Genomic DNA, 24,784 nt, shown 5'->3' with positions numbered 1-24,784 from the left:
CATCTGTTTACCAAGAATGCAGAGAGACACTGCGGTAGCAGCAAACTAGTTTGTCCAGTAAGTTTCTAGTAGTTTGCCATGGTTCTCGTATTGGCTTTCTTTACTTTCACTGAAATTTTGATATTGGCTAGAGATGATAAATAGGACTTTCTATCCTATACCAATAAAAATTAACTGGTGATACATCTGAAACTTTGCTTTGATGTTACATAATTGGTTTTCATTTTTGGGTGTTCATATTGATTTAATTTTTTTAACAGCTGAGTTTTTTTTACAAGATTCTAATGATTCTAAGAAAGATTGCAAAAACTGAGTAGCAAAAAGTACAAATAAATAAGCAAAAAGTATCATATAAATGGTATATTTTCTTCTAATGAATTAAAAACAGAATAATATAAAGAGAAAAACATTCTCTAATGTAAAATTATTCTCCAAATATGACAAGGAAATTATTGAAAATATTTTTCAAAGTAAACAAAATACAAATGTCACAAAAGGCAACTTACCATGTTTATTACTTCGCACTAAATAAGGCTTCTTATTTCTGTTAAAATCTGGAGACACAAAAATAGCACCAGCTGATGTAATATTTACAGAGAGCAGAATTTTTTCATCTCTTTCTGTGCTATATAAAAAATAGGCAGTATTTATTTATTTGGGGTAAGCTCATTTAAACTTATTTAAAAATTTTTGACAGATATATATTAAGCTGTTTTTTTTTAGTACAGAAACTCCCCGACTCAACTTACGCAAATTCCACTTTATGTACGTTTTTGCCGGCTGGTGAAAACTGAAAAAATTATGGAAATGTATTTTGCATCTGTAGGGATAAATTGAGGTATTGTTAAAGTATTGCAATGTGAAACAAATAACATATCGTTGTTGTTGTTTTTTTTGTGATTTGTTCCAAGTCCTTGGAACGAATAAATTTCACTATATTACTAAGATATTTATCTCTCTAAAAGGTCATATTTATAATATTTATAATGGAAATTGTACTACACTTTTATCATTATCATATGTTCCCGTTATAAGAATCAATTTTGAACACCTGTTACGCTGTTAATAAAGAAAAACATAAAATCAAAAGAGGTGCATCCAGTTGATATAGATGAACAGTGCACTGTTGAGTCAGTTTGGTGTGACATAAGCACTGCAAAAGCAAAAATAAGAGTAGGAGTGTGTTATAGGCCTAATGACTTGAATGAGTACAATGAACAATTGTACAGAGAAATAGAGTGGGCTAGTAAATCGGAATGTCTTATAATGGGGGATTTTAACTTCCCAGATATTGACTGGTACTTGTGGGTTGGGCACTCACACACTAGTCAGACTTTTGTGGATTTATTGGATGATTGTTTTCTGCAGCAGCATGTTCGAGAGGCAACCAGAGAAAGTAATACTCTTGATCTGGTTATCAGCAGTGATCATTCATGTATTAGGAATTTGCATATAAAAGAACCACTAGGTGGCAGTGATCACAGTGAACTGATGTGGGATTTACTTAAAGATTTAATTACCATCAGGGGTAAAGGAAAGGGTTTTTGCTTCCGTAAAGGTGAGTACAGTGGTCTCCGACAGTTTTTAAATTCTGTACAGTGGGATCAACTGACGATGTTACCAACAGTCAATTCTAAGTGGGAAGCATTCAAGGAATTAATCGTGGAAGCTACTAAAAGTTTCATACCTATTAAGAAATATTGTTCAAGGTTCAGGCCTAAATGGTTGTCAAATGAACTAATGAGACTCATAACAGAGAAGAAAAATGCATGGGATGCATATAAATTATCAAGCAACTCAGAAGCCTATGGCAGTTATAAGTTAATCTGTAATCAGGTCACAAAGGAGGTTCGGCAGGCGAAGGCAGATTACGAGAAATCCTTGGCAAAAGATGCTAAGAAAAACAGCAAGGATTTCTTTACTTATATAAACTCTAAAAGGAAGGGGATGAATCTGATTGGTCCACTTGACATCGATGGTTCGACTGTTGATGATCCTGCTCAGATAGCAAACAAACTGAATGAGTATTTTGCATCTACATTCACACGTGAGGAATTATTAAGGTTTGAAAATGGCAGAAGGTTATCAAATTGCAGCAGGATACTTAATGATTTTGTAATAACTGAGAGCAAAGTGGAAGAGAAATTGTTGAAGTTAAACGTAAGAAAAGCACCTGGGATGGATGGGATCTATCCAGTTATATTAAAGGAGGCGGCAAAGCAACTAAGCAAACCCTTAGCCATAATTATGAGAGCATCCTTGGACTCAGGGGAGGTTCCCACGGACTGGAGATGTGCAAATGTATTCCCAATTCACAAAGGGGGATCGAATGGTGACACGAGTAATTACAGACCAGTTAGTTTAACTTCTGTTCCAGGTAAAATAATGGAGTCGTTGATTAAAGATGCATTGCAGGATCATCTAGACAGGACTGCAGCAATAATTCAGACACAGCATGGGTTTGTTAAGGGAAAGTCTTGTCTGACAAATTTGATAGGATATTATGATGTGGTTACAAAGGAACTGGATGCAAAAAATAATTTTGATATCATATATTTGGATTTCAGGAAAGCTTTTGACACTGTTGCGCATGGAAGACTATTGTACAAATTGGAGCAGAATGGTATTAAGGGTAAGTTGCTACAATGGATAAAAGGACGGTTAAGTGCGAGAAGACAGAGGGTGGTAATCAATGGGTGCTGCTCTTCTTGGACTAATGTTATTAGTGGAGTCCCACAGGGTTCGGTGTTAGGTCCACTGTTGTTTTGTATATTTATCAATGATATTGATGACGGTATATCAGGCTTAATGTCGAAGTTTGCAGATGATACAAAGGTTGGCAGGGTTGTTAATGACAGTAATAGCAGTGTGCTTCTGCAACAGGATCTAGATCATTTGGGCAGATGGGCTAAGAAGTGGCAACTGAAGTTTAACCTTGACAAATGCAAAGTACTGCATATGGGTAGAAGTAACCCCAGAGAAACGTACAAACTGTGTGGTACTACACTTAAGGTGGTAGAAAATGAAAAAGACCTGGGAGTAATTGTGCAGGCAGATATGAAGTTTTCTGAGCAATGTAGACAGGCTGCCAGGGCAGGTCATGGGGTTTTGTCAATGATATATAGGAATTTTGCTAGCAGGGAAAAGGAGGTGATTATCCCTCTGTATAAGGCAATGGTCAGGCCACGCCTTGAGTACTGCGTACAGGTCTGGAGGCCTCATTTTAGGAAGGATGTAGATTTACTTGAGCATGTACAGAGAAGGGCAACAAGATTGGTGAGGGGAATGAAGGGATCCTCTTATCAAGAGAGGCTTAAGTTCTGCAAATTGCAGTGGCTGGAGACTAGGCACCTGCGCGGTGATCTGATTGAGGTGTATAAGGTCTTGAATGGGTTCAGCACGCTGAATTCTGATGGGATCCTTCCACTTGTTCAGATTACGAACGTAAGGGGGCATAAATTCAAATTACGAAAGGACAGATGTAGAATAGATGTGCGGAAATTTGCCTTTAGCCAGCGGGTGGTTAATTGCTGGAACAAACTTCCATCTATCGTTGTGGAAGTTGATAGGTTGAATAAATTTAAGGAGGAACTGGACAGGCATTTGGAGGGAATGGTGTGATTTTTTTTTGGCTGATGCTGCATAAGCTCATATATTTGCTTTCTTGCATCACATGCCACTACTACTACTACTACCTTTGTGATATTTTTCTAAAGAACGTTTCTGGAGGTCAAGACCAAAAAACAATAAAAACAATTTGCACTTTACAGTTTATTGGGCTTTTCAGTTAGCGCAAATAAATGAGTAGTAAACTCGATCTTATGGCATTTATGATAATACTGATAACTGGAATTTTTTGGGTTTTTACGTTACAGTATTATGGTGAAATGTGTTCCCCTTCACTAAAATCTTCAATCATATAAAAAACAAATTTTCAAAAACTTGCCTTCATTCCTATTTACTTATTACAATGGTGAATGGAAAGGGACCAATGGAAAGTGGAAATGATGGTAGAGCCAAGAAATGAACAAAACTGATTTAGAAATGATTTTTTTTTTTTTTTTTTTTTTTTGATTTGGTAGTTGTTGGCGCATCGGCTTCTGTGGCCATATTGCACCTCCCAAGGTTTTTGCAGTACTTTGATCCAAGCCCGAGGCGGGAATCGAACCCGCGACCTTTTATTCAGAAATGAAGATGAAAATGATTAAGAGATACGAAGCAGGGCAATGTTTGTCATCTATTGTAAGGGAATTAGGTCTCGCTGCTTTAACAGTGAAACTATTTTAAAGGACAGTGCACGTATAATTGGAATGAGCAACAGCCGGGAAAACAAGATGCAGGGGATTTCAGAGAATGCTGGGAGTCACTGCAGTACAAGTAAACACATGGGCTGTGCTAGGGTAGCTAACAATAGGAACAGGTGCATGTATACTCACGTGTACACCAATGCTAGGAGTTTGATAAATAAATTTCATGAATTTGACGTGTTGGTCAAAACTTTAAATGCAGATATTGTTGGGATATCAGAGATGTGGTGTCACACAGGTATAAGGAATGCAGAAATGGAATTTGGGGAGTACAAGGTGTACAAGAAGGATAGATACGATAGGAAGGGAGAGGGGTTATGCTATAAGTTAAGAAACACAAAATCCAAGGAAGTGCAGCCAGTCAACATGGCTGGACAATGCAGTGTTGAGTCAGTTTGGTGTGACATGAACAGCGGGAAATCAAAATTGTGAGTCGGAGTGTGTTATAGGCCTAATAACCCTGATGAGTACAATAAACAACTGTACATGGAAACAAAGTGGGCCAGTAAATCAGAGAGTCTAATAATGGGGGATTTTAATTTCCCAGATATTGACAGGAATTTGTGGATTAGCATTAGTAGAGGCATATGATGCAAGAAGGCAAGCTTATGCAGCATCAGCCAGGAAAAAAAAAAAAAAAAAAAAAAAAAACCTTCCACTTCACCCCTCTGTTCATTTGAAATACCTGTCCAACTGAGCCTTAAATTTATTTAGGCTATCAACTTCCACAACAAGGGATGGAAGTCTGTTCCACCAACCAACTACCCGCTGGCTAAAGACAAATTTCCGGACATCTATCCTACATCTGTCTTTCTTCAATTTGAATTTATGCCCTCTCAGGTGATTATTCTGAGCAAGAGGCAGAATCTCATCAGCATTGAGCATGCTTAAACCACTCAAGGCTTTATACACCTCTATCAGATCACCTTGCCGGTGGTCTCCAGACACTGGGCTGGTCACTCACACACTAGCAAGGCTTTTGTGGATGTATTGGATGATTGTTATCTACATCAGCATGTTCGGGAGGCAACTAGAGGGAGTAATGCACTTGATCCAATTATCAGCAGTGATTCTTCATGCATTAAGAATCTGCAGATAAATGAACCACTAGGTGGCAGTGATCAGTGTGCTGCAGTGGGAGTTACTCAAAGAGGTAACTATCACCAGGGGTAAAGATAAAGGTTTTTGCTTTTGTAAAGGCAACTATGGAGGTCTGAGACAGTATTTAAATTCTATTCAGTGGGACCAACTGATGATGTTACCTACAGCAAATTCAAAATGGGAAGCATTCAAAGAACTAATCTTGGAAGCTACTAGGCTTTTCATGCCAACAAAGAAATATTGTTCAAGATTTAGGCCTAAATGGATGTCAGAAGAACTAATTAGACATGTGAAGGGGAAGAAAAATGCATGGGATACATAAAAATTAATGGGTGACATGGAAGCTTATGATAGATCTGTAATCTGCTGGTCTGTAAACAAGTCACAAAGAAGGTTAGGCAGGGAAAAGCAGATTATGAGAAATCTTTGGCAAAGGATGCAAAGAAAAATAGCAAAGAGTTCTTTACTTATGTAAATGGCGCCTCCGTAGCCAGGTGGGAAGGAGCAGCAGTGCGTAGCACACGCTTCTTGATTAGACCGGGGTTCGAGCCCGTCACCACCAAATAAGGAGGATGCGGAAAGGTCAGTGGAATGACCACCATATTCCCGGAGCAATATGGCCTTAGTTGCTAATGCTCCTAAAAAACCAAATAACAAAACAAACTTATGTAAACTCTAGAAGGAAGGGGATGAATCAGATTGGTCCACTGGATATCGATGGTTCAACTGTTAATGATCCTGCTCTGGTAGCTAACAAACTAAATGAGTATTTTGCATCTACATTCAGACATGAGGAGTTATTCAGGAAGAGGAACGCCAGAGGTGTATTAAACTGTGGCAGTGAGCTGGATGATTTTGTAATAACTGAGAGGAAAATGGAGGAGAAATTATTGAAGATAAACATATGAAAAAGGCACCTGTCAGGTGGATGGGATCTATCCAGTTATATTAAAGGAGGCAGCAAAGGAAGTAAGCAAACCCTTAGCCATAATTATGAGAGCTTCCTTGGACTCGGGGGAGGAACCCATGGACTGAAGATGTGCAAATGTAACCCCAAACCGGAATGGAGGAACAAAGGGAGACACGGGTAATTACAGACCTATTAGTTTAACTTCTGTTCCAGGGAAATTAATGGAGGCATTGGTTAAAGAATCACTGCAGTGCAGGATCATCTAGGCAAGACTGCAGTTATAGCTTCGACACAGCATGGTTTTGTTAAGTGGAAGTCTTGTTTGACCTATTTGATTGGATACTATGATGTGGTGGATGCAGGGAATAACTTTGATATCATATATTTAGGTCTTAGAAAGGCTTTTGATACTGTTGTATATGGGAGACCACTGCACAAATTGGAGCATTGAGGTGTATAGTGTGGCACTGGAGGCAAATTGCTGCTATGGATAAAGGGATGGTTGAGTGGGAGAAGACAGAGTGATAAATTAATGGACACTGCTCTTCGTGGGGTTCAATGTTGGATCAATGTTCGATCCATTTTTATTTTCTGTATTTATTAATGATATTGATGATGGTATATCAGACTAAAATCCACGTCTGCAGATGACACGAAGGTTGGCAGGGTTGTTAATGACACTAATGACAGTATGCTGCTGCTGCAACAGGATCTAGAAAAGTTGAGCAGATGAACTATGAGGTGGCAACTGAAGTTTAACATTGACAAATGTAAAGTATTGCATTTGGGAAGCAGAAACTCCAGAGTAACGTATGAACTGTTAGAACAAAAGAGAATGAAAAGGAGCAGGGGGTAATTGTGCAGGAGGCAGATATGAAGTTTTCTGAGCAGTGCAGACAGTCTGGAAGAGTAGTTCATGGTGTCTTGTCAATGATATACAGGACTTTTTCTAGCAGGGATAAAAAGGTGATTATCCCCTTGTATAAGGCAATGGTCAGGCTACACCTTAAGTACTGTATACAGGTCTGGCAGCCTCATTTTAGGATGGATGTAGAGCTGCTGGAGCGAGTGCAGAGAAGGACAATAAGATTAGTCAATGGAACAAGGGGTTTGCTCTTAAGAAGAAAGGCTTAAGTTTTAGGCACCTGCGAGGTGATCTGACTGAGGTGTATAAAGCTTTGAATGGTTTGAGCATGCTCAATGCTGATGGGGTTCTTCCTCTTGCTCAGAATAATCACCTGGGAGTGCACAAATTCAAATTGAGGAAAGACAGTTGTAGGATAGATGTGCGGAAGTATGCCTTTAGCCAGCATGTGATTGATTGCTCAAACAAACTTCCATCTGTTGTTGTAGAAGTTGATAGCTTAAATAGATTCAAGGCAGAACTAGTCAAATATCTGGAGCGAGTGGAAGGGTGATATTGCAGGATTTTTTTATTTTTTTGGCTGATGCTATATAAGCTTGCTTTCTTGCATCATGTACCTTAATAATGCTAATGCTAATAAAAGAACATGTCAAAGGATCAACACACTTAAGATCAACAAAAATAGCATTCAGGTGCTATATCGAAGATGGAACAACTATTAATAATATGGATGGAAAATCAGGTTCAGAAGCAAGTGCCCGAGTCCAATGTCCATTCAAGCAAAAGCATGAAGTAATTATGAAGATATTAAGGATAAGTACGGCGAACCCCAACCCAAGTTTGTGGCAAGCAATGGGTTCTGCAACTGCAGAGAAATTTTGTGATGCGTTGAAAAAAATTATTGATGAATGCAGCTATTCAACGCAGCAAATTTTTAATGTTGACAAGACTGCTTCTGTATTGGAAAAAAATGCCAGATTGAACATACATTGCCAAAGAGGGAAAACACGATGCTAGGTTTCAAGGCTTCAAAAGATAAAGCCACGATCTTGCTTGGGGCTAATGCAGCGGGAGATTACAGATTAAAACCACTGCTTGTGTATCATTCTGGAAATCCTTGTGAATTTAAGAGCATCAATAAAGTCACCCTACCAGTGCATTTCCGATTGAACCAGAGAGCATGGATAATAATATCTGTCTTTGAGGATTGGTTTAAATGCTGCTTCATTCCCGAGGTTGAAAAATATTGTAAAGACAATGATATTCCTTTCAAGATTTTGCTTCTATTAGATAGATAATGCTCCTGGACATCCTATGCATCTAGATGATTTCAATTCGAACATCAGAGTCATATATATACCACCAAATACCATTTCACTCATCCAACCTATGGATTAGGGTGTTATTTTGAATTTAAAAGCATACTATTTACACACAACATTTGCTCACGCATTGTCTGCACTAGACGATGAGAAAAATTTTACGTTAAGAGACTTTTGGGAAATCTTGCAATATTTACCATGCATCTTAAATAATGCCATCTTAAACATTAATAAGGCCTGGGCGGAAATTACTAAAAGTTGTTTAAAGGGCACATGGAAGAAAATATGCCCATGGCACGTAAAAAGCTTCAAAGGATTTGAAAAAGACAAATCATATGAAGAGGTTACAGATAGGATTGTAAAGGTTGCAGAGCTACTTTAGTTGGAGGTTGATGCCAAAAACGTGGAGGAGTTAATAGAGGAAGGAGAGAAGGAATAATCTAACGAAGAACTTATTGACTTGCAGGCAGTGATAATGAAAGAAGAAAATGCTGATGAAGCTCAAGATGAATCAAATGAGGAGCCGAGATGATTCATCATTAGAGAGATAGCAATGGCATTTTGTCAAATTGCATCGGCAATGGCAAGGTTTGAGAAGATGGATCCTGACAGCAAACAATTCTTAAAAGTCAACATAGGGGTGAATGATATGCTTGCTTGCTACAAAGAAATCTACGATGGAAAGAAAAAAAGCCACTATCCAGTCATTTATTAATATGTTATTTCGTAATGTTGAGCGGCCGATCCCTTCTAAATCTCCACAGTCCTCTACCTCCACAGCAGCGTACTTATCAGACGAAGAGGTCGAATCTCACAATGATACTCAAGAGGTAAAACTTACTGATGTTATGCCTGTCTCCTCTCTTTTTTTGTAATTTTACAATTTCGAAATTTTTTTAAATTGCACGCTTTTGTAATTTTACTTGGGCATGTGATAAAAAATCGAATAAATACAATAATTAATTCTATTCACATGTTCGTCGAATATTTCTTTTTTGATTCAATCAATTCAGCAGGCACAGTTGCGAGTGCTGCACAAGCATGAGGGAAATTCCGACTTACGAAGAGTTCTGCGGAATGCAACCCTTACATTAAGCAGGGAGTTGCTGTACATGAGTATGAAAAAAAATATATATATATCAGTTTTTAAATTGATATAGAAAAGAAATTAAGCAGATATAATACTAACAAAGGCCCAACGATGTTTTCATATCAAAATATCATAACTGAAACTTTACTCATTTATAGATCATGTTAAGTAATTCCATTCAAAATTTTAGCTACCAACCACAAGTTTGAAACAAAAAATGCCTAAATAAGATTTGAATTTATGTCATTGACATGCTGTGGAGTTACAATCATAATTAAGTAGAGACCTGAGAAGTGTGTGTGTGTGTGTGTGTGTGTGTGTGTGTGTGTGTGTGTGTGTGTGTGTGTGTGTGTGTGTGTGTGTGTGTGTGTGGAAGCATAAGTCTGATATTTTTAGCTGTAATAACTCACATTTCAACTTTTTTTAATTGTATACAAACTAACACCTCTTAACTCATTTATTTAGTCAAAGCTCGCTCACTCTCTCTCTCTCTCTCTCTCTCTCTCTCTGTATTCCCAAATGAGAACAAGTATATCAATGACTCATTGAATGATTGGTACACTCTTTCTTACCAGATAACTAATTGACATCTGCAGTGTTTTCATATTTGCTTTATATATGGATGGGACTGAGTCAAATGTTTTGCTAAAATCCAAATAAACTGTCAAAATTGTCTCTATACCCAGTTCATGAGTAACTTGTGTTAAAATACTTTACTAGTTAGTTAAACATGATTTTTCCTTAACAAAAGCATGTTGTGCATCCTTCAGAATGCCATTTCTTTCTAAATGTTCCTGTATCATTTCTTTCTAACTGTATCTCTTAATCATATAGTATTATAGAGTGAGCAACAGAGGAAATTCTAGTGTTTTAATTGTGAAAATAGATAGCTCAAAAGTTCAAATCAAGTAGGTTGGGGATAGTTGGATAATTTTCTTATATATTATAATTTACTTATAATTTTCAAGAGTAATGGTATAGCCTAATACATATAACATAAACTTCATAACATATATTATTATTGCTGCTTGACTTGTTAATTGGAGTAGAATTATTGAATTTTTTGATGTAAAATTAGAAGTGTATTAATTATTTGTGAATCTCTAATTACGTTGATGAATTTATTTGTCACTTATCATTTAAAACTGCTTAAGGAACTGCATTCAAGTTCTACTACCATTGTTTTGTATCAATAAGAATATTTGAATTTTGCCACCATCATTAGTATTGGTATAGTATTGACTGTGTGGTAGGGGAATTCTGATGTTTTCATTGTGGCAAATAGGTAGCTCAAAATTTCAAATTACTGTTGGCATTAGATAAATTTATTATCCATTATAATTGTAACTTACAAATGAAACAGTATCATATAATTTACACTTGATAGGAGATACAAAATTCATATACCATAAAGTGGATATTCCAATATACATATAATTAATAATATAAACTTCACAGCATAACCAGTGCATAGTGTTATTACAGCATTAGGTATATTAGTGTAATGTAATATTTTTAATTAAACTGAATTTGAACGAAAATCATCCCTCAGACCAGAGCAGCAAAGCAAAGGGATCAAAGTATTGGGAGTGCTGCGGCTTGGGGGGGGGGAACTGAGGAGGGCAGTTGTCCTCCAAATCATGGCCTTATGAAATGTTCGTGAAAAGAGGATATGATACTGCCAAGGGGATGTCTTTGTGTGCGTCTGATGTAAGGAGTGTGAAGATATTAGGCACCAACTCAGCACTGCTATGGGATTTTATGAGAGCTTGAAGAACAGGCTGAATGCCCTTGAAGGGTTTAAACTGGAGGTCCCCTCAAACTCTCAGCTGCACATATCAATGCAGAGCTTGCACTCAATCATCAGGCAACACAGCAGCAACCCCCAAAGCAGAATGCACTAGTCCCACATGAGCTAGTTGTTGTTGTTGGTGACGTTATTGAGGGAAATGAGAAATATATTGTGCAAGAAGGATAGGTGGAATAGGACCAGGGTATGTCTGTTGGGGGGGGGAAAGGTTGATGACACTGTAGAGCAGATATCTTTTAAGGGCACAAAAAGACGATATTGTTATACAAGTTTGTACTAATGATATTAAGAGCAGGAGATCAGAGGACTTACTTAACAAGTCCCTATGGAATGAAGATTGTGAATGCATCGCTAATTTACAAGAGAGTATCAAAGGGTGACACTGAGTATAGGGAAATGTTGGCAAAAAGCCGTGAGTTAGGATGGAATTTGAACTGTCATTCTGCCCGGAGGGAGTATGTGTCGATCAATTCAACAATGAAGGGACCGTGCAAGGCTCATGGAGAATTTATCTCAGCATTGTCTGTGCTTGTTAACAGGAGAGACTGTTTTTACAAGGATGAGATATGCTTGAATAAAATGGGTGCAAGAATTTTTGCTGATGCTACCGAGGCAATGAAAGGTGGGTCAGAAACTGCTAACTTGGAGAGATACACAGACTAATAGTTTAGTTAGAGCTGCAGACAGAGGTGAAAGTGATTTTTGCACTGCTACTGTTGTCACAGCCTGGAAAGCAAGGTGTCTGGGATTTCAGGCTGTGCTGTGGGCAGTGGTGAGCTATAGTGGGCTCGCGAGAGCCCATTGTTATTTTTTTTTGAAAATTTGCGAGCCCATTGTCGAAACGATTATTTATTTTACAAATGAAATCCTGAATTTAACTATTGAGTATCCAGAGCCGTAACTACGGTGAGGGCAGAGGGAACCCATACCCAGAATTTTAATCACCCAATTATATATTTTTAAATTGCTTCATTTTTGAGTTAATTTCATCGAACTCCTGTTTAACGAACTTCTTCATACCGAATTTTTAAAAATTTTCCTTGGTTTTTACTGAAACATTTAAAATAATTTCCGATGACGTATTACGAGAGACAACTTTGTACACATTATCCTCACCGCTGGCCTTTAGGTAATTAGAAAGCGCGAATTAAGGGTGAAAGGGATTACCGTTCCACGTTACTAGTGGCCGTAAAACCATGGAACCTCATTCTGAGAAGTCGCGCTAGTCAATATGCTTTCCATAGCCAGTCAGAGGATTAAGAACATTCCCAACATGGTTAATAGCCACTGGTCAACCTGTGTTGTGGTTTCCCCTTTACTCTGACAAGAAATCATATGTTTTTCGAAGAAGTGAGTGATCCAGGCGTTTCAGTAACTTTCTCCTGTCTATGTTTACATGGTCACAGTAGCTGAATATCCGAGTGATTCAGATATTTTGTAGTTTCGGAGCTAGTGAAAGTAATGATGTCGAGGGGTGGAGGAGGAATGAGGCAACTTTGAGGTAAACTTTCCAAAGATGAAATGTTGGCAGATTTGGAAACCACTTTGAGGCTTTCACTGTGAAGAAAATGTTCCAAAATATAATGGCATACAGGCATAATTAAAAAAAAAAAAAAAAAACTGCATGCATTATATCACCAATCTCCAAAAGACCAGCGCGAATTAAGGGTCGTGCGTTCGGGCCACGATAGGCAGCTTGTAGAAGGCAATATGAGAAAACAAAAGGAAATGCTTATTTTTTAATGCTAAAATCATGACAGAATACAATTATTTCACAAACACAACATTACTGACAGCAATCAATTTAATTATATCAAAAACACATTAAAATTTTCAAAAAATCATACAAATTATAATCAAACGTTTAAGTATTATAATAATCTTAATATATTTTAAATAATCTTAATAATAATACTTAAAGACTAAACTCTATTATTTGGGTAACACTTGTTTCCGTGCAGTGTGCGTTGTGAAACGGATTGATTGTACGGTCGAATTTTGTGATTCGGTGAAGGCGATTATTGTGAAGATGTTTACTTTCTGGTTGATTTGTGTCACCGAGGGGGGGTCTTAGCTGAGGTAGGGTGTTTTTCCCCCTATCCAGTTATGTTAAAATCGGTAAACGAGTTCCCTGATTTAAAAACATCGTCAAGCGGTGGGAAAACATCCTAGGCATTTCAACGTAGGAGGACAGTGAGGGGGGGGGGAAGCAGTGAATGGCACTTGTCAATCACTGATCTGGAGTTTTACTTAATTATTCTAATCGTAAAAATAACAAGAAAATGGAACATTTTTTCCGGGATTCGTTCGGGCCACGATGGGAAGCTTGTAGCTTGCGGACAGCAATTGAGAATTGGAGGGATTATCCCGCTTTGTGCAAACACTTTGAATCAGAAAGTTAAATATTCTGGATTATTAAACTGACTTTTCAATCTGTAATTTCTTAACGATTTAGCACTAATGATCGACATCATGCAGGAGCTCTCTTACCTTTCAGAAGTTTTTACAGAGTCGCAGAATCACTATAGTAAAAGCAGATAAATTAATTATTTTAACTATCAATACTGCTATCGCTAATTTAAAAAATTCTAAAGAAAATGATGAAGCTAAACTTGAGAGCATGTTGAAGTTGAAAGAATCTGAAGGAATCGAAAGTAAGAACACATTTAAAAAATTACCTCGTGACAGGTTATTAAGGTTAAGTTGTTAATCCAACAGAGTAATTTTAAATTAAATAAAGAAAATAATGATAATATTGACAATGAGGAATTGAAAGAAATTTTAAACATATGCTACCTGGAATCGTGAAATATGAAAGAACTTTCGTCTCCGTGGCAAGACGGTGAAAAATGAATAAGAAATTTAAGTTTTCTGATAAAATATGAAATAAAAATTTAATGATTTTAGAGATTTTGACTAAGCCAGTTTATCTTTAAAATCGAGTAAAATTACTTCTTCAATTAAGAAAGCCAGAAATGTCTTTGAAACCACTGCGATTAGTAGTGCTGAAGCTCAGCGATATTTCAGCATAAATGAATAATATTGTGAGAATTGAATACGCTGCAGATTATGATGACCATACATCTAAATGGAAAACTACTGCTTCAATTTGATCCGGATCGTTACGTCAAATCATCGCTCAGCTATTGAGCAAAGCAGAAGATGGACAACAAATATAAAGAAGTAAATTGCATATGGCAATTTTCAGAATTTTTTTGAATATTTGTATAATAATTTTTTTCAAGTAATCTGTGATTTTTGTGTACCTTTTCTAGAAGAGTGTTTTTTACGTTAATATTTGTTTTTATGTTGTAGAATGTTTTGTGATAGTTTTTGTTATTTATGATATGGGAAATATTTCGTGTTATTTTTTATTCGCAGTATTAAAATTTTATCATGAAAAAAAAATGTATCCATTATATTTTCCTAGTTGTTAAAAAAAAAGAGAGACCAATAAAAAAATTGGTAGATGGTTTTATGTAAATCCTTCGCATTTCTTTTAGGTCTTTTGATTTGTATATTGATTACGAAATAAAAGAGCTTTTGTATTGAAAATACTGTATTTTATTGATCATTCGCAAATTTTCATAATTTCTGGAACACAAGATACAATGGATTTATGATAACTAAAGTAAGAGATGTATACTTGCGATTGCAACGTATCTAAATGTCTAGAAAACAGCGTCGATTGAAATACCGATGTTGTAGTTGAAGCGACATACGCAGCTGTTCGGGGAAACTAACAATGGAATGTTACAAAAATGCGAGACAAAAAAATTAATTGTTGACAAATATTTGTATTGATTGTTGCAGTCATATGACAAATACTTGTATTGTTGCAATCATATTTACTTCAGGAAGTATGATTGTGACGTCATATTACTCAAATTCTAAAAACTTAGAACTTGAGAGACTATCACATCCAGGTATTATCATAAAGGGGGGGGGCATGATGACCAGGCTGACTGGAGATATCATACTGGTCACGAAAAATGCATCACACGCTCTAATCACACTACTAGTGAGTGCTCTGCGCAGACTAGTAGTGTGAACATCGGAAGCGCCTCTGGAGGAAGCCTACATAGGATGATGTCACTTCTGTGGACATCGGAAGCACCTCTGGTGGATGACGCCACTTCCATGACATCGTCCACTGCAGTCATCAAAATGCGAGCCCATTGTTAAAATATTCACAGCTCACCACTGGCTGTGGGTCATCATGGAATAAATGAATACATGGGCTGTGTTAGGGTAATGAAGAGTGGGGCCAGATCAACTGATGATATTAGAACACATGCATGTATACTTGCATCTACACTAATGCGAGGAGCATTGTAAATAAATTTGATATACTGATTAAGTAATCAAATGCAGACACAGTAGGAATAGCAGAGACATGGTGTCACTCAGACATAAGTGAAGCTGAATTAAATATGCAGAGTATAATGTATGTAGGAAGGACAGACAGGACAAAAGAGGTGGAGGTGTTATGCTCTTAGGTAAGAAGAATATTAAATCTAAAGCATTGCATCCAGTTGGCATGGGTGACGATGTTGTTGTTATTTGATTTTTAGGAGCATTAGTAACTAAGGCCATATTGCTCCGGGAATATGCTGTGGTCATTCCCTAACCTTTCCGCATCCTCCGTATTTGGTGGTGACGGGCTTGAACCCCGGTCTAATCAAGAAGCGTGTGCTACGCACTGCTGCTCCTTCCCACCTGGCTACGGAGGCACCCATGGGTGACGAGTGCAATGTGGAATCAGTTTGGTGTGATATAAGTACTGAAAAAACAAAATTGAGAGTAGGAACGTGTTATAAGTCTAATGACTGTGATGAGTATAACAAACAATTATACAGGAAAATAGAGTGGGCTAGAAAATCATAATGTCTCATAATGGTGGATTTTAACTTTCCAGATGTTGACTGAAATTTGTGGGTTGGACACTCACACATTAACAAGACTTTTGTGGATTTCTTAGATTACTGTTTTCTACAGCAGCATATTAGCGAGGCAACAAGAGGCAGCAATACTCTTGATCTAGTTATCAGCAGTGATTCTTCATGCATTAAGAATCTGCAGGTAAGAGACCCGCTGGGTGGCAGCAATCACAATGTCCTAATATGGAATTTAATTAAAGATATAACTACTATCTAGGGTTAATTGAAAGGCTTTTTATTTCATAAGGGTGACTACAGTGATCTCAGACAGTTTATATATATTCCATGCAGTGGGATCGACTGATATTACCAATAGCAAATTCAGGGAAGCAATCACAGAAGCTGCTAGGCTTTTCATACCAACGAAGATATTACTGTTTAAGGCTCAGACCTAAATGGATGTCAGTTGAACTGATAACACAAATTGCACAGAAGAAAAGTGAATGGAATGCATATAAATTATTCGGTGATACCGAATTTATAAACCCCCGCGAACAGCGGGGTTTACTGTACCCTATAAATTTGCGGGGGTTACGTTCCTGAGAAATGTCGCGAATACCGAAAACGCGAATACTGAGTTATGGATCCCATAGTAATAAAGGGGTTCCATTCCAAAGTATGAAATATATAAGAAAAACTAGTCTAAAATTTTGTCTATGTATGTATTATATGTACCTTCATAATATGACTATGTACATAGACAGTACATAGTGAAATGCAAGCATATGGCATTGAAATGAAAATAAGAAACAATTTAATATTAAATGTAATATTTATTAGAAATTTCAAACAAATCTTTCAAACCAGCGCCTTTGCTTGCTAGCAAAAAAAAACATCCCGCCAGTGCTATCACCAGTTTCGCTAAAGTGTTGATAAAGGAGTTTTGCCTTTTCGCGAATGATGAGTGAACTTAACGGAATTTTATTTTGAGTTCGGTCTTCTATCCACAGATTTAAAGCTTTTTCCATTTTTTCTAATTTAACATCACGAGTTACAGAGCAAATTTTTTAAACAATTAGCGCGTTTTCACGGACACTACGGCAGATTTTTTCTTCCGATTTCTTGATTGATCGTACTGTTGACTCATTGATTTTATAATGTTTTGCCACTGAGGAGACACTTTCACCATTAGAAATTTTGTCTAATAACTCAATTTTATTCGCGAATGTCATCACCTTCTTCGATATTTTCACATTTCTCTTTTTATTCGTAGCCATATTTTTGTGGGGGTTAGAAAGAACTTGTCCACAATAAAGTCACTTTCTTCCGTTAACACACTCGAAAAAGTCTGTTTTACACTGCAAAACGGTACATTTATCATTTTTGTAAGCATATCAAATAAATTTATTCAATTTATAAACATATAAATTAAAAGCAAACGACGAAACCTTCCATGACAAACGCATAACACATACTGAACAAGGATTAGCGAGAAACATCCACACTCGCGATTTTTTCACCCCTCTCCCCCCACCCACTGAGCGCTGTTTTGACCGGAAAAGATAATTTTAGCCACGCCCATGTTTTTCATGGCGGAAAATATTCACGGCGCTTTAAAATTCACATTTTTTTAGGTTTAATATTAAATCGGTGATCGCGAATACAGATACCGCGAATAGCAGGGGTTTACTGTATACACTGTAGTAACTAGAAAAAGTGGGCCATAATGCAAAGTTTAATGTGGGCCCCATGAAAATATTTATTTTAGTAAAAATAAAAAATCCTTAAAAATTGCCTTGGAAGCAGCAGCTATGAAAACAATTACTGTTCATAGACAATAAATTTTGTCATAAACATTACTAAAAAGCTTACATTTTTACCCAATCAAATTTTTTTCTGATTCAGACAGGAGGCACCTTTTTGGCTGTGGACCCCAATTCACCTCATTTTACTGCTTGTTTGTTATTTGGTTTTTCGGAGCATTAGCAACTAAGGCCATATTGCTCCGGGGATATGCGGTGTTCATTCACTGACCTTTCCGCATCCTCCGTATTTGGTGGTCACGGGCTCGAACCCCGGTCTAATCAAGAAGCGTGTGCTATGCACTGCTGATCCTGCCCACCTGTCTACGGAGGCGCCTCATTGGCTGCATTGACATAGTTATGCACTGATGGTAGATATAAATTAGTCTGTAATCAAGTCACAAAGGAGGTTAGGCAAGCTAAGGCAGTTTATGAGAGGTCTCTAGCAAAGAATGCAAAGAAAAACAGAAGCCTTCTATATTCACATGAGAAGAAAAGCATTAAATCACATTGGACCACTTCATGTCTATAAGTTAACTGTTCAAGGGCCTGTTCAGATTGTGGACAAATTGAATAGGTATTTCGCATCTACATTCACACATGAGAAATTTTTTAGGGAAGGGGATGCCAGACATTTATCAAACTCTAACATTCGGCTAAATGACTTGGTGATAACTGAAAGAAAAGTGAAGGATAAATTGTTGAAGATGGACATAAAAAAGGCACCAGGGGTAGATGGAATCTATCTGATTATAGTGAATGTATCTCCAATTTATAAAGGGGGATCAAAAGGCAATGTGAGTAATTACAGATCTGTCAGCTTAATATCTGTTTTGTGGAAAATAATGGAATCACTGTTAAAGAAATAATGCAGGACTATCTGAAAGAGAATGCAATTATACTGCTATCATAGCATGAATTTATCAAGGGGTGGTCTTGTCTAAGCATTCTGACAGGTTTCTATGATGCAGTAACCAAGGAACTAAAGTATGCACTGAACTAAAGGAACTAAGGGTATGCACTGTAACTTTTGGCCTTCAGACAATTAGTGCTGCTGCTGCTAAGCATGAATTAGCCCTTAAGAGAGCTAAAGGGTTTACCATTCTACAACTTAGTGGTACTCGTAAAACTTATCTGGGCACCTGTCCCACATACCAAGAAGTCGTGCTGGTGAACAATGAGTAGATCAAGGGGTATTCCCAAATTCTCTAAAAAGGAATTAGCAGAAAATGATTACCTTTTACCCTGACAAATAATCATCTGTTGTTCTGCAGAAGTGCATCATCTACACTTTCTGTAAATTTTCCATATCTCTGTTTCATTGGTCATGGTACCTGAACATCCGAATGACTCCAACGTTCCGGACAGTTCAAAAAAAAGAAAAAATTCAAATTTAAGAACTAGTGACAATACTGATAACAAAAAAAGGAAAATGAGGAAAATGAAGATAATAAAACTTCTAAACATAAAATGTTGGCAGCTTTTGAAACTTTGTCGAGGCCCGCAATGTGAAGAAAATGTTAATGAAAATACAAAGTGTGTTAAAACAAATGTGGGTATTTTTTATTGATCGATGTGCACTAAAAGATAACCAAATATTTTTCAAAATAACTCAGTATTGTGCACATCATGTATATATGAAAAAAAAACAATCATAACTGAATATGTTATGTATCAATAAATTGTTTTGAAATATTAGAAAATTTATTTTTATTTACCATCTTTTACTGCATTTCTGAATGTTGAATTATTTTTCATATCAGGCTTAATGTCCAAGTTTCCAGATAATACAAAGGTTGGCAGGGTTGTTAATGAAAGTAAAGACAGTACACTACTGCAACAGGATCTAGAAAAATTAGGCAGATGGGCTGAGAAGTGGCAACTGAAGTATAACATTGACAAATGCAAAGTACTGCGTATTGATAGCAGTAACCCAAGAGAAATGTACAAACTGTGTGATACTACACTCAGGGAGATGGAGAATGAAAAAGACCTGGGGCAATCAGATATGAAGTTCTCTGAGCAGTGCAGATGAGCTGCCAGAGCTGGTCATGGAAATTTGTCAATGATATATAGGAATTTTGCTAGCAGAGATAAGGAGATGATTATCCCTTTGTATAAGGCATAATCTGAAACCATTGCTGGAAAAGACTTCCATCTGTTGTTGTGGAAGTTGATAATTTAAATAAATTCAAGGCTGAACTAGACAAACATTTGGAGTGACCAGATGGGCGAAATGGAAAGTTTTTTTTTTTTTTTTTTTTTTTTGGCTGATCATATGCCTCAATGCTAATGCTAATGTGAGTGAAGACTACAGAGACTCTGTCAAAGGCTGTTTTGTTTCTGATGGCATCGCGTCCAACAACAAGAGATGATTGACATAAATGCCTAACCAAGGTTTCTGGACTATTGATAAAAAAAAAAAAAAAAAAGACTCATGCGAAGTATAATTGGCTAAAATATCAAAATAAGAGATTTGGCTGTGCATTATGTAAACAATTTTTTTTTTTTTTTTTTTTTTTTTTTTTTTTTTTTGGTGAAAGCAGGTAGAAATGGCTACTGTCTTTAAGAGAATAAAAATTTTCATGCCCTGGCAGCAAAACATGGAGTCTGGGAAAGGCAAGTCATGTAATTGATCACGTCGCATGCCGTCATCCACAAAAAGGATCATGGGAGACAGGCGGTGCTGCCTAGGAGTGGCGGCCGCAATTAAAACAGCCTTTCTTTTAGAGAGCCAGTTGTTAAAAATTTACCAGCACACCCCTGGATATAGTCCTCTTTGAATTCTGAAGAGTAACAGCCATGAAGAAGACAGAAATTTAAGAGATTTATAAGAACTGGAGCTAAAGACAAACTGCTTTTCTTGAAGAAAAGGGCAGGGAGGGTATCAGGACCTAAAGTAGTGAAATCTTTCAAGCCGAGAAATGGTTAACTGGACATCATCAGTAGTTAGAACTAATCTATTGAAACTGTCATTAGTATTATATTCAAATGGATAATAGAGAATAGAACTTTTCTGTTCAGGAGTACAAAGTTTCGTAAAATGGGTAGCAAAAAGATTAGCAATACCGAGAGGACAGTTTCTATCAACTGTCCTCTCGGATAGTTAGGATAGGACCCTAATGGTCTCGAGTTGAAATTCCAAATAAGTTTGGCTTCAAGTGGGTGAAGATAATGAGAATATTGAGATTTAGCAATTTTCTTAACATGCCGTCTAAGGGAAAAAAAGGAAAAGTAGCTACAGTTAGTTTTGAGTTTTGAATACCTTTTGTGGAGGTAATTTTTGCAACAAATTAAATGAACAAGCTTGTTCGACATCCAGTGAGGAAAATTACTACAATAAGGGAAGAAAATTTGATGGGAACGAACTCAGAAATTGCAGAATGGAGGATTCAGTACAGATAATCAATGTAATAATCGAATGATTCAAAATTATGAATGCGAATCCAATCAACATTACCCAGAAATCGATTTAACAAAATCCAATCTATGTGCCTAAAGCTAAAAAAAGTATCTGTCAAAGGAAGGTTCAGAAATAAAAGAAAGGAAATCAACGACAATAGGGAAGTGATCTGATCAGATGAAATTATTACCCTTAGAAACTGAGAAGAGAGTTGATTCCTGGGTAAAAACTAAATCAAGGTAGGAGGAGTTCGATCGATGTACATTAAAATCCAGTGCACAACAAAAGATAACCAAATATTTTCCAAAATAATACTTAGTATTGTGTGCATCAAGGGGCTTAGAGGGGAACAGGTATCCTGTGTGTTATCAGACACTTAGCCTAAAACACTGATGGATCCAATATCTCTCTATTACAGAAGATTTAGGAGAAGTCCAGTTGGCCTACCTCCCTAAAATCCACTCATGCACACCTTCTCGATGTTAAGCCCTGTTACGTCACTTAGGTGGCAACGAACGTGTAGAGTGCCTGGTCAGCGTGAAGAGGAAAAGACCAAACCCTCCAGCAATGAGAGCACAACAATACAAATGGCCCTCAGTCCCTAGCAGCTTTCACTCTCCCTCTTACGGCAGCGAGAGGATCAGAGTGGAAGCAGAGGGTGCTAAGAATCTCTGGGTACGACCAGGCTGCCATGCACGGAAATTGAACTTGGCCTGTTATAACGTACGATCACTCATCAGTGAAGACAGGATATTAGAGCTGGAAAAGGAATTAGAAAATGTGAATTGGAATATCATCGGTTTGGCTGAAACAAGAAGAAGAAATGAATCACTTTATAAGTTTATCAAGTGAAAATCTGCTGTACACCAATGGAAACAGTGAAAGGAGTGAAGGTGGAGTTGGGTTTCTGGTCCATAAAGATTTTAAAAACAACATTTTGGAATTCAAAAGTACATCACCAAGGGTGTCAAGACTAATACTCAAGATTTCTAAGAGGTACAAGCTAAAGATTATAATGATTTATGCACCAACATCGAGCCATGATGATGAAGAGGTTGAAGAAATGTACACTGAAATTGAGAGTCTTCTAGATGAGCAGAAAACCCACTACACTATTATTATGGGGGACTTCAATGCTAAGGTTGGAAAAAGGCAAAACAGCGCAGAAAGAGGAACTATAGAAAATTTTGGAATTGGTGAAAGAAATAAAAGAGGTGAAAGACTTGTGGAATTTGCAGAATCTCAAGGAATGTCAGTAATGAACACTTTTTTCAAGAAAAGGGTGAACAGAAAGTGGACATGGAAGAGTCCAAATGGATTAACAACTAATGAAATCGACTTCATCCTCACTAACAGAAGATATATTGTGAATGATGTTACCGTCCTGAATAAGGTAAATGTTGGAAGTGATCACAGAATGGTAAGATGTACACTTGATATAGATGTAGGAAAGGAAAGGAAAAAACTGACTCGAGTAAATAATACAAAGGTCTTTGAAATAGGAAAAGAGGAGAAAAAGCAGTATGTACTGGAACTTAAGAACAAGTTTGAGCTTCTGCAGACTGCTCAGGACCAAGATATCGACGAGGAATATTACAACTTTCTGAAAGTGATAAAGCCCAAGAAACCTATAGGGAAACAGTAATCCAAAGAAGAAAAAATTAGTCAAGAAATACTTGTCATGATGAACCAAAGACGACAAATGAAGAGCAAGAAAAACACTGACAGGGAGAAATTTGAGTATACTGAGTTATGCAAAGCCATTAGAAAGAGACTCAGAGAGGACATAAGAAGATTTAACACAAGAAAAGTAGAACAAGCATTAAGGGAAAACAAAGGATTTAAATCAGCAGCCATGAGCAGTAATACAGAAAGACAAATGATACTGAAACTGAAGAATAGCAATGGTGTACTTATAAACAGCAGAGAAGGCATAATTCAAATAGCAGAAGACTACTATAGAGAATTATACAAGGAGCGAGGGAATGATACCAGCAGTGGGGAAGATAGATTGCAAAGTAGCAACACATACGACATACCCGATATTCTTCCTGATGAGGTAGAACATGCATTGAAGAAAATGAAGAATCGGAAAGCCCCGGGGGAAGATGAAGTTACTGTAGAGTTGTTAAAATTGGGAGGAAGACACATAACACAAAAACTGGCAAGGCTCTTCACAAAGTGCATTAGAAAAGGTGTGATGCCTAAGCAGTGGAATAATGCAATCATAGTTTTGCTGCATAAGAAAGGAGATAAATCAGAAATTGGAAATTATAGACCAATTAGCTTGTTATCCCACATCTACAAGTTGTTCACAAGGGTCATTACTAACAGATTAGAAAGAATACTTGATGAGAATCAACCGAAAGAGCAAGCTGGCTTTAGGACAGGATTCTCAACTATGGATCACCTTCACGTAATATCACAGCTAATGGAGAAAGCAAATGAATATAAAACACCATTATGCCTGGCATTTGTGGATTATGAAAAGGCATTTGACTCCATACAGCATAAGGCAATGTTTCGGACACTGGAAAGACAAGGCATAGATACTCCATATATTATGATTTTGAAGAAAATATATGAGAGTGCTACATCCTTTATTAGACTAGACAAAGACAGTAGCAAATTTAAAATTGAGAAAGGAGTTCGACAAGGAGACACAATATCTCCGAAGCTGTTTACTGCTGCCCTTGAGGAAGCTTTCAGAAAATTAGACTGGTCGCAGAAAGGAGTCAATGTGAACGGAGAGTACCTAAACCATTTACGATTTGCAGATGACATTAGTAGTAGTAGTAGTAGTAGTGGCACTTGATGCAAGAAAGCAGTGTAGGAGCTTATGCAGCATCAGCCAAAAAAAAAAAAAAAAAAATCACACCATACCCTCCAATTGCCTGTCCAGTTCCTCCTTAAATTTATTTAACCTATCAACTTCCACAACGACAGATGGAAGTTTGTTCCAGCAATTAACCACCCGCTGGCTAAAGGCAAATTTCCGCACATCTATTCTACATCTATCCTTTCTTAATTTGAACTTATGTCCCCGTAGGTTCGTATTCTGAACAAGTGGGAGGATCCCATCAGAATTCAGCGTGCTCAACCCATTCAAGGCCTTATAGACCTCAATCAGATCACCGCGCAGGTGCCTAGTCTCCAGCCACTGCAATTTGCAGAACTTAAGCCTCTCTTGGTAAGAGGATCCCTTCATTCCCCTCACCAATCGTGTTGCTCTTCTCTGTACACGCTCAAGCAAATCTACATCCTTCCTAAAATGAGGCCTCCAGACCTGTACGC

At 37.2% G+C, this 24,784-nt stretch overlaps 1 protein-coding gene across 3 annotated transcripts in view; it reads right to left on the bottom strand.

Moving 5' to 3' along the window:
• The window catches only part of LOC150085169 (tectonic-like complex member MKS1), a 502,024-nt gene that overhangs the window by 213,817 nt on the left and 263,423 nt on the right, over nt 1-24,784 (bottom strand). For all 3 annotated transcript variants that reach the window (XR_016546919.1, XM_090373059.1, XM_090373060.1), the window contains one exon: nt 507-625. Coding sequence is in view for 2 of the 3 variants with exons in the window: in XM_090373059.1 (XP_090229185.1) it covers nt 507-625 (119 nt within the window). In the remaining variant the exon portion in view is untranslated. The remainder of the gene's footprint in view (nt 1-506; nt 626-24,784) is intronic.

Source organism: Mastigoproctus giganteus, chromosome 5 (assembly GCF_048544385.1).
Source record: "Mastigoproctus giganteus isolate SK-2022 chromosome 5, ASM4854438v1, whole genome shotgun sequence".
Taxonomy (NCBI): Eukaryota; Metazoa; Arthropoda; class Arachnida; order Uropygi; family Thelyphonidae; genus Mastigoproctus; species Mastigoproctus giganteus.
The sequence above is the reverse complement of the archived record's forward strand: the minus strand, read 5'-3'. Positions and strand labels throughout refer to the sequence as shown.